Here is a 10,910-nt window from a genome sequence, read left to right as displayed (position 1 = left end):
AAGGAGAATCTTTGGCCTCGATCTTAGGTGGAGAGATTGATGGGCCTCCAGTCTCTCTCCTCTAGCCGTCCTACTCAATGCCCATTACTCCCTATACGTATGCTTCATGTACCTCTCTCAAGCCTACAAAGTGCACATCACCTTTATGCCTCTACGAACCTCGAGGTGCACCTTTAGCACCTTAGATTATTACCCTTCCCCTTACATTTTGTTATCTTATTCTCATTATACAAACTTACAAGTGCATGTGCAATGTTGCACATCCCCATTTTATTTGTCTCACCCGAGTTTCTCACCGTAGCTGGAAATCTTCACGACAACGCGGAGCAAGGAAGTAAACCCGTCCCTTTCTTCCAATTCACAACTAGATTGGGTCGCCACATCCTAGCTGCTCAAACTGCCCGAGAGCCGGCTGTTGCAAAGGTCTGGCACGCATATCAAGTTCCTCACACAATTATCACCAAGTTTTGGCAGAAAATCTGGAAACAACAACACGCGAGGCGAATTACCACGTTCCAATGGCTATTAATACATAAGTCACTACCGGTGGGAGCATGGCAACGTGGGAACCGTAGCTCTCCTAATTGTGTAGAGTGTCCAAATGCAGTAGAATCAATACGACACGCTTTGTGGGACTGCCTAACATCCCATCGAATATGGCGGGGGGGTTGGCCGCTTGTTGCAAGTATGTCAGGTGCAAGGCTCAATCAAGTGGGGAAATATATGTTGGCTATCATGGCAGACCCCTGTTGGCAGATATGAGCATTAGGAGGAGGGGATGACTTTGGTGATAAAGGCACGAGAGGTTTTTTTCTCCACCATCGGCAATGCCCACTCAACTCCTCTTAATGACAAATCTCAAGTTGTGTTGGAATTGGTCAGCCCAATAACTCTTTGGATTCTATGGAAACAACGGTGTAGACGGGTCTTCTCCAACCAAACCGTGCATCCAACAATGTTACCGCAAGAGATATGGCGTGAAATTGTATCCACTCTAAAGAGTCAATATGATGGCCTCAAGGGCAACTCCGATGGAGTTGAAAGACAATGAATAGCCTTCATCCAACAATGGTCGTCCTCTCCCTTTCTTGAGTCAATGGGCATCCACATAAGATGGAACTATCGCATCCCTACATGGATTTGTACATAATAATCTCATTTGTAAAATTTTATAACTACTGGAAGGAGATTTTTTTGGAAAAAAAAAAAAACTAAAAACTTTCAAAAAACTATTTCATGTAGACAAAAAAAATAGAGACCAATAAAATGCATACCTCGCAAGTAAGCAAGTGGCGATGCAAATGCCGGTGTAGGTGCAGGTGGTTGGCAAGTGCACATCGATGGTTGAAAACACAGTCCTTGCTAAAACCTTGGTCATCTGTTTCAAAAATGTGAAAAATGACAAGCATCAAGGTTTTATTGTGGCGGTCACATGGACCACACCCAAATTAGGCCCCTATCAAGCCCCATAATTAGAAGAGCTAATTGGAGCAGGAGAACACCCTCCACGCTAAGAGTAGTCTATAAAATGTAACTTAGAACGTAATGGAAAGGGAGCGATTCTTGAGAGCATTTTGAGAGCATTTCACATCTTGGTGGAGATGCGGGGTAATCCATCGGCGACGATGTTTTGGGGACCACGGCGATAATGCAACGTGAATGTGCAATCCTGTAGCGCCAAAGCCCAATAGAGTAAGCGGCCGGGTGGATGAGCCTTCTTTATGAGGAAGAGCAATGGCTGATGGTCGGTTTCGACTGATGTATTTGATCCGTGTAGGTATGGGTGGAAACGATGGAATGCCCAGACGATGGCGAGCAACTCTTTTTTGGTTGTTGAGTAATTTTGTTCGGCTTTGGTAAGTGACCGACTTATGTAGGCAATCGGGCGTAGTTGGTCGTTGTCGTCGGATTGGAGCAGGACCGCACCAAGGCCGACATTGGAGGCATCCGTCTACAGATGGGAAGGCTTCGTGAAATCAGGGTGGACAAGGAGGTCAGAGGCTTGGAGTGTTCGCTTGAGCTGCAGGAAGCTGGATTCGCAAGCTTCGGTCCATAGGAAGGGTGCGTCTTTTTGCAGGAGCGCGCGTAGTGGGGTTGATAGGTCGGCTAGCCGTGGGATGAAGCGGAGAGAGAACGTGAGGAGGCCGAGGAAGCGTTGAAGCTGCTTGACTGTGGTGGGGCGTAGGAATTTTTGGACTGCTTTTGTCTTCTCTGGGTCCATCTGTACTCCGTGAGAAATGCTCAAGATGTGAAATGCTCTCAAGAATCGCTCCCTTTCCATTACGTCCTAAGTTACATTTTGTAGACTACTCTTAGCGTGGAGGGTGTTCTCCCGCTCCAATTAGCTCTTCTAATTATGGGGCTTGGTAGGGGTCTAATTTGGGTGTGGTCCATGTGACCACCACATTATTACACAAAATTATAAGTCGAGCGACTACAGAGTGTGAAGTGGGGCAACTCATTTTGAGTCAGGTGACTAAAGAGTGTGACGTTGGATGACTGATATTTAAATGGTCGGGCGCCTGGTGACATACACTGTTGACTGGCACACTTGTTTTGGATAAAGATTGGAGGGTGCAAATCGCGCGTGCCCTCAGCTAAGCGCCCTACACCGTCCGTATGTATGTGTATGTATGTTACGTGGCCGCGATTGCTTGGGCAGGAGGGAAGGCCTCTTTATGATGTTTGGATGCAAATGTGTAGACACACACGTACGGAGGAGTTATGTACAACATACATATGTAGTTTGATTTAGCGCAACGTCCCTCCCTCCCATCCATCTCAGCAGGAGCAGGAGCAGGAGCAGGAGCAGGAACAGGAACAGGAACAGGAACAGGAACAGGAACAGGAACAGGAACATGAAGAAGCCTGATCCATGGAAGGAGGTTTTGAGCTCTATGCTTCAATGCTCCTCCTCATCACCACCATCTTCACCTTCATCCTCCTCCTCCTCCTCCTCTTCTTCTTTACTGCATCTTGCAAGCTTCCTTCGTGACACGTGCTGCAGAAGAAAGGAAGAGAAAACAGACCATGTTCTTCGTTCTGATGCCCTTCGCTTCCACTCATACCTCTGTGATACAGGCCTCGATACCTCTCCCTCTCCCCTCAACAACCTTCTCGTCTCTGCACTCTTACAGGAAGAGCGATTGCATTATGCTCAACAAGTCTTCAAAAAATCAGTATATCGCAGTGATTTCGCATTCAATTCTCTCATCATCTCCTATGTTGCACATGAGACGCCGCGATTTGCTCTTTTACTCTTCAATGAAATGCAAAATGTTCATCCGTTTCATCAGCCTAATGAGCATGGTTTTGTAGCTTTGATCAAAGCTTGTGTTAAACTCACTGATTTACATGTTGGAATTCGCATCCATGATATTGTCGATCAAAGTGGCATGCTTGAAAGAAACATATTTATCAATAGTGCTTTGGTTTATATGTATTGTAAATGCAAGATCATGATCAAAGCTCAGCACATCTTTGATAAGATTCCCATACAAGATGTGATTTCCTGGACTGCTCTTCTTTCAGGATATGGTGAAAATGGTCAGGTTGAAGAAGCATTTATGTGTTTCAAAAGAATGCAACTTCATTGTGTTACCCCTAGTGCCGTGACATTTATATGTTGCATGAAAGCTTGTCGAGACATAGAATACATACACAAAGGCCAAGAAATACATGTACTGATTGAAACCCTGTGTTTGCAGAAAGATCTTAGTGTCGGCAATGCATTGATTGATATGTATATAAAATGTGGCTCTTTTAGCATGGCACAGTCAGTTTTTGACAGACTCCCAATTCGAGATGTGATCTCATGGACTACACTTCTTCATGGTAATATAGAACATGGACCAAGTGGACAAGCACTCAAATGCTTTGAAGAAATGCAAGTTGAAGGTGTCTCTCCCAACAATGTCGCATTTATTTGTGGCTTGAATGCTTGTTGTCAGGATAGATCTGTGGAGAAGGGCAAAGAATTGCATTCTCAGATTGAGAAATGTGGATTTCTGGATGAAGATTTTGTAATGGGCAACACTTTGGTTGATATGTACATGAAATGTGGCTTGCTTGATATGGCGCAGAAGGTTTTTGATAAACTCCCTATCAGAAACGAGGTTTCATGGTCAGCACTCATTGGTGGATATATGGTGCAAGGGTATTGTCAAACAGCTCTCGAATGTTTCAAAAAGATGCAAATTGAACATGTGTCTCCTGATGCTGTAACTTTCATTTCCAGCTTGAAAGCATGTGCAAGTGTAGGAGCCATAGATATGGGAAGAGAAATACATGTTAAAATTGAACAAAAAGGATTTCTTGATTCCAACATCACTGTTGGCAATACCCTGATTTACATGTATGTGACATTCTGTTTGCTTACAAAGGCAGAGCAAGTGTTTGAGAGGCTTCCTCTTCGGAATGTAGTCACATGGAATACATTGATTTCTGGTTATGTTGAATGTGATCAAAATGAAAAAGCACTTCAGTGTCTTGAGCAGATGCAAATAGAGGGCATGTTTCCTGACGTGATTACATTTGTTTGCAGCTTGAAGGCTTGTGGCATGATAGTAGACAAAGGAAAGGGAGAGCAAATACATGACATGATTCGCAAGCAGGGTTCTTTAGAAGGAAACATTGATATCGGCAATGCATTGATTCATATGTATATGGAATGTGGCTCACATGTGAAAGGACAAGAAGTGTTTGATCTACTTCCAATAAGAAATGTGATTTCGTGGAATGCATTAATCTCAGGATATATTGAACTTGGGAAGGTTAGGGAAGCGCTTGAGCGTCTTCAACTTATGCAAGTTGATGGTGTCTTGCCTGATGCTGTTACATATATTTGTAGCTTGAAAGCCTGTCGAAAGCTAGGAGACACAGAGAAAGGCAAAGAAATACATGATTATATGGAACAACAAGGACTTCTCGAAAATAACACTACTATTGGAAATGCCTTGGTTGGTTTGTATGCTAATTCTGGTGCACTTACGAAAGCACAGGAGGTGTTTGATAGGCTTCAAGTTCCAGATGTGGTTTCATGGAATGCATTAATTAGTGCATATACTGAACTTGGCCAATTTGATGAAGCTATTAGGCTTTTCGAAGCAATGCAACTGGAAGGCACTATTCCTGATGTTGTTACATTCATTTCTGTGCTGAAAGCTTGTGGAAAATTAGGTGCTGTTGTTAAAGGGCAAGAAATACATGATGCCATTGAGAGAAGAAGACTGATAGAGAATAAAGTTATGGTTGGCAGTGCGTTGGTTGAAATGTATGCAAACTTGGGGTCCCTCCCAAAAGCACAGCAAGTGTTCGACAAGCTTCTGATTCGAGGCGTAGTCTCATGGACTGCACTGCTGGCAGGCTATGCTCAACTTGGAGACTTTGAAACTGTTCTTTACCTATTCGGGAATATGCAAGGTGAAGGTACACGACCAGATTGGGTAACGTTTATTGTTATCCTTAATGCATGTAGTCGTGTAGGTATGTTCAACAAGAGCGAGAGGTACTTTGAGATGATGAGTAAAGACTATGGTATTGTTCCAATGCTGGAGCATTATGCTTGTATCGTGGATGCACTTAGCCGTGCAGGTCATCTAGAGAATGCGATATCTATGGTCTTCGAAATGCCCCAGTCTCCTAATCTTGTTGTGTGGCATTCTTTGTTAGGGGCTTGTAAACATTGGGGGAATTTGCAGGTTGGGAAACAGGCCCTCGCACATGCTATTCACTTAAATAAAGCTGATGCAAGGACTTCGGTCTTATGGTCTCAAACCTGTGCAAATTTGTGAGTGCAAGTGAAATGTTTGCATTGGAGTTCTATTCACTTGCTCCATGTCCCAACCAGCATCCCCATGTAGAGCATTTCAAACAAATAACATGGGCTTATGAGCTTCTTATTGACATAACGAGGGTGCCTGCTTTTAGTCACACCCAAGAGTATGGTCCTGACAAACAAATCAAATGCCAACATTAGCTACCACAATCAAAAGAGACCTTAACATCCGTGCAACCACTAATAGCCTCTCAAACAAGAGTAAAACGCCAAACAGGCTATGCAATACACAAGGATATACAGTGCCCCAACAAATGAGGCATGATTTTTCGTATCTCAGGCATATGATATGCACTGCCCAGGTAACTGTTGGAGAGCACCCAATGGGAAGTTCAGCAAGGATCTTTGGTGGGGCACCCTAAAGCACTACCTCAGGCAACTAGCCACACCCATCGACTCGTACCTCAAGAACCTCTGCACCCAAGCATAGGAGCTTGATTGGCCAAACTAGAATATTACATATGATGAAGGCCCAGGTTATGGGGGATTACCCACCTTTGATGAATCACAAGTTGATTATAATGGACTGTAAGAGGATGAGGTTTTCTAACACTATACAGAGGTAAATGGTGACCTAGTTCCCATGCACGTATTATATGAAGTGAGCATAAGGAATTGGGGCCAAGCCAAACAGTACTATCACAATGTCCAGAAATAAAATGCCTCAATAGTCAAGGTCCTCACATGGCTAGTGAGTGCTTGACTAAAATATTACAATCATACACCAGTAGCTTGTGGTACAATCAAATAGGTTTCCCGCCACTCTCTAGGCCCACCACATCTATGAACCAACAATCCCAAGACTTGAAAGAAGGCCACATGCCTAATTGTGATCTAAAACACCTAGTCCTGGATTGCCTTAAAAAGAAGAAAAAGATATGCACAAACCTAATGTCAGTCATAGCACCAAAGTAAGGGCACATCTAGTCACCTCAGTATAATGAATCACACAAAACTTAGATAAAAATGAGAAAGGGACTCAAATTACCATAAAATGGAAATGAAAACCAAAAAAGTCCAAACCAAGCAAGGCATCAATCACACTACACCATGATAATTAATTTAATATCAAAAGGCGAGGAAAACGAGACAAGACTTGATAATGAAAAAGTGAAAATATTGCATGCGACTGAAGCAACTTATCCGACCATCCAATCATGACCAGCTGTACGGCTCGAAAACGGGTGGGTCCTTAGACACTTGCTAGACCGGGACTAAATGTCGGTCGGAAAAATCTGATCCAAATTAATTGCGAAACCAGAACTAGAAGAAGCTTCTAGATACAGAACACGATTAAATACAACCCTACCAACATTTGATATGATCTCAACTTGATACCTGTTAAGTTGAATCTGCCTATGGTTGTTAAGCCTGTGCCTTGGCATGTAGAGACGGAAAAAGAGACCAAGCATGGTAAGGCCTTAGTTACAGCGGCAGTGGTTACTTAACTGATTCCGTTTATGTGTATTATCGTTACCGTTTATTAAGCAGTAAGAACCCGCCTGGGCCAGGCCGGAATACTGTGTGTACAAGAATACAAAAAACACCTTCAACAAGAGCAACATAAAGCCAACAAAGTTAATCTAGGGTTTTAACCAATTCTGAGAAAAAAAAATCCTAAGGATAAGGAGGTAAATCTTAAGAGCTAATGATACTGAGAGAAATTTATAAAGAAAAGCAATTGTCATAACAGATGGGCCTAGATAGAGTAGACATTCGGTTAAGTGCGCACTTTGATCTTAGGGAATAAGTGCGCACTTAGGGCTGAATATGAAAATTTTGTTGATACAACAAGCATTTGCTACACCAGTTAGCCTCATTATCTTCTCTTCCTTAACTGGAAGGGTTAGGTGAATGATAAAACAATAGATGACCTGGAAGGAGATGTTCCTCCACGTGAAATTAGAGGTGATCAAACAATTAGGGGCTCTTTCCACCCGATTAAGGGCATGTTTAACGAATTATTGGTGGCTGCTCTGTAGCAGATCATCATTGGGCTCATTCCACCTGATTGGGAGTATGTTTAGCAAATGATCAATTGTCTGAGAGTGGGATCTTTGGGGCATGTTCAGTAGATTATCAACAACCTCCTCCATATCAGATTATAGGCTGGCTCCTTCTACCCAATTGGAGGCATGTTCAACAAATTATCAGTTGGCTTACCTCTCTAGCGCGTCCAACATGTCCATGATCGAAGGCACCCATAGTAGCTACACGTTAGTTTAATGACATATTCCCTGATGATCCTGTTGCCACAAAAAATTTACAAAGATTGCCACCAAATTCCTCCACCGATGCCCTTGGGTTTTGTTTACTCACCATAAGTCACATAAGTATCCCTAGAAAAAATCCAAACTGAAGAAACCTAACCCTAAGTGTTGGGTGAAAAGTACGACAAGGGACTCTTGAAATTGAGCCAAGGGCGGGGTATTGTTGTAAATATGAAAACTTTGTTTCGTTCTTCCTTATTCCTCTCACGATGCCCCTTGGGTTTTTCGTTTTGCTGGCTACCATTTCCATGGCTCAGATTGCTGTCTCGGACATTTGCTGAAACAATTGAAAACCTTGTGTGTGCCTTTCTCTATAATAGTAGTCAATATGTTGTCAACTAATCGAGCCCCGCTATACCACTTTCACCACTAATGCAAATTTGCCATCCATAATCGCGAAGTCTAGACTCTCCTTTGATGCCCTAACATACACTTCTTGAATTGCCGATGCATGATTAGTACCATGACCTATCACGACAACTACCTCACCCATTTCCTTCAATGTCCCCACCATCAATAGCTTAAGCCTTATGTGATGGAGACAATCTTGCCAAGATAGAGATGCTTTGCAAATGCTTCTTTCTTTCCTGGTTCGAATATAATAGAATCTAATTTCGTGAAGAAACAATGTACTTTTTTTGAACTGGATTTTGGCCTCCCAAAAAAGCGCACTTAATAGAATGGCACAATTAAATGGACACGCACTTAACCGAATGTCTATGTATATTAGGAGCACAAAGATATATGCAATAAAAAAAAGTACATGTAAAAGTAACAAAATGTCACATAAAACCTTGAAGTCATGGATTCATGAAAATTATCATGATTTTTTTCCCAAACTGATATTTTATCATATTGTTACGTTTTAAAGGAACCGTTTAATCTAAATTATGTTCATCCTTCTCTTATCACCACAAAAGTGATGATGGTTGCGATCGATTATAGATATGGGAGAGTGGTGATACATGATTTGAACATAGTGTAATATAGACATGAGATATATTATGTTGAATAACTTCGATGGACTTCACATTTCTATGGAAGCGTTCTACTAAAGAAGATGGAGTCCAAGCATGCCTTCTGGGTGAAACATCTACAAGAAGTCTAAACATGATTAAATAATGACATCCAACTTGTTTCCAAAGTCAGGACTGTGCATATTTATGCATGTGAGAGACGGAATTCACTTAGGTATTAACCATGATTGTTAGTGGCTTAGGGGGGTGATCGATGAATGTCTCTACCTCTCTCGCCAATCTAAGGGTAGACTGATGATTTGAAGGAAGACAAGAATCGGACTAAAGAAAGACATGTGCTTAGCGCAACACAGCAGAAGCAATACACCTAAAAGCAACTTAAGAAATGATGAATGAGCTTTTCGTAAGCTCTTGAGGTAAACAACTTTTCCAGGGAAAGGTGAAGAAGCCATGTACCTGAGAATGTCTTGGCAATACATTAATTTATAAAAATTTGATCCTCATTCACAAATTTTACCTTCTTTTTCATATACCACACCCCCAAGTCATTAATATTGCTTGTTATAGGGAATGTTAATCGGTAAAATAAATCACGGAAAGTATTATCATTATTGTTGTCAATCAATTGTAATAATGGTTATGTGGAAGGAGATCACAAGCTCGTATGGTTCAAATCTCATGGAAAACAACAAGAAATGTTCGCAACAGAATCATCAGCAACATTACAACACTATATCCATCAGGAAGAGGTCAAAGTATCCCACTTTATACAAAGAGTGGGTCTGCGCATCCCACCCCCCCCCCCCCACTTCCTCCATCTCCAAGAGGATTATGGCTGCCCAAGGCATTACTAACAAGGGCATGTAAGCCATCGATATTAACACTATTGTGGCACAATGAGAAGAGAGCATCATTCAAGACCACATTTGAACTCAGGTAAAGTCACCTTCAAGAGATGAGGTGGGAGGATATTGTGAAAGGTAGGTGGATACCATCAGATCATTTAAAGGTTATGTTTCTTTCCTTAATCATGTCCTGAGTATTCCTTGGTTCCTAAATTTACCCAGTTCTCACTTATAAAACTGTACAAAATCTACTCAATTTGCTTTTCATTTTATATGTAAGCTCCTTGTCAATATCAATCATGTATGTAGAAACTTCATTGTCATCATCCAATCAAATCAAACCATGTTGACATCGTGGAGCCTGGGCAAGATGCCAAAGAAGAAACAAAGTGAGAGAGATTGTTGTTCTGTTGCACCATAAAACTTCACATTTTTTAATCATGTATATGTACACCAGATTTACATTTTGCATTAGAGCTTTTTGTTAAGTGCAGAATATAGGGTATTGAGTGTTGAGTAGAGGATAAAATATGAATAATCACATTTGATTGTTAGAGAAACATACAATATATCAAATGCTTGGGATGCACATAATTGTTTCCTTTCTTCAGTCGACAGAATTTGCATATATGTTAGACATATAAATGTATGATGCCGAATCATATTCATCTAGCTCCATTGAATGGTCAAAGGCGTACTTCGCAACTTCAACAGCTCCTGACCTTTGGCAAGTCCCCAATACAGTATGCCACATAACAATGCTAGGATGGAATGGCATTTTCATAATTAGTGAGACACCTTTGTCTACATGGTCAGCACGACCAAATAAATCAACCATGCTTGTGTAATGCTCAATGGTTGGAATCAATTGCCAATGACTACACACAGCCCGAAAGCAAATCTCGCCCTCATCAACCAGCCCTCCATGACAACAAGAATTCAGAATACTTGAAAATGTGATTGGATTGGGTTTCATACCTTT

At 41.7% G+C, this 10,910-nt stretch overlaps 1 protein-coding gene across 1 annotated transcript; it reads left to right on the top strand.

Annotated features, from left to right (window-relative positions):
* The first annotated feature begins 2,787 nt into the window (after window positions 1-2,787).
* Window positions 2,788-6,622, top strand: LOC147865067 (pentatricopeptide repeat-containing protein At5g27110-like). The gene is made up of 2 exons (XM_087317805.1): window positions 2,788-6,364; window positions 6,513-6,622. Exon 1 carries the CDS (start codon window positions 2,859-2,861, stop codon window positions 5,790-5,792), a length of 2,934 nt encoding a protein of 977 aa, XP_087173931.1. The 5' UTR covers window positions 2,788-2,858; the 3' UTR covers window positions 5,793-6,364; window positions 6,513-6,622.
* Window positions 6,623-10,910: the final 4,288 nt, after the last annotated feature.

Source organism: Azolla caroliniana, unplaced genomic scaffold (genome assembly GCF_043228905.1).
Source record: "Azolla caroliniana isolate FFs.n. ecotype wild unplaced genomic scaffold, voAzoCaro1.0.p SCAF_4, whole genome shotgun sequence".
Taxonomy (NCBI): domain Eukaryota; kingdom Viridiplantae; phylum Streptophyta; class Polypodiopsida; order Salviniales; family Salviniaceae; genus Azolla; species Azolla caroliniana.
The sequence above is the reverse complement of the archived record's forward strand: the minus strand, read 5'-3'. Positions and strand labels throughout refer to the sequence as shown.

Excerpts from the sequence above, each read along its gene's own strand:
- LOC147865067 (XM_087317805.1), top strand. The coding sequence starts at position 2,859 with ATGAAGAAGCCTGATCCATGGAAGGAGGTTTTGAGCTCTATGCTTCAA.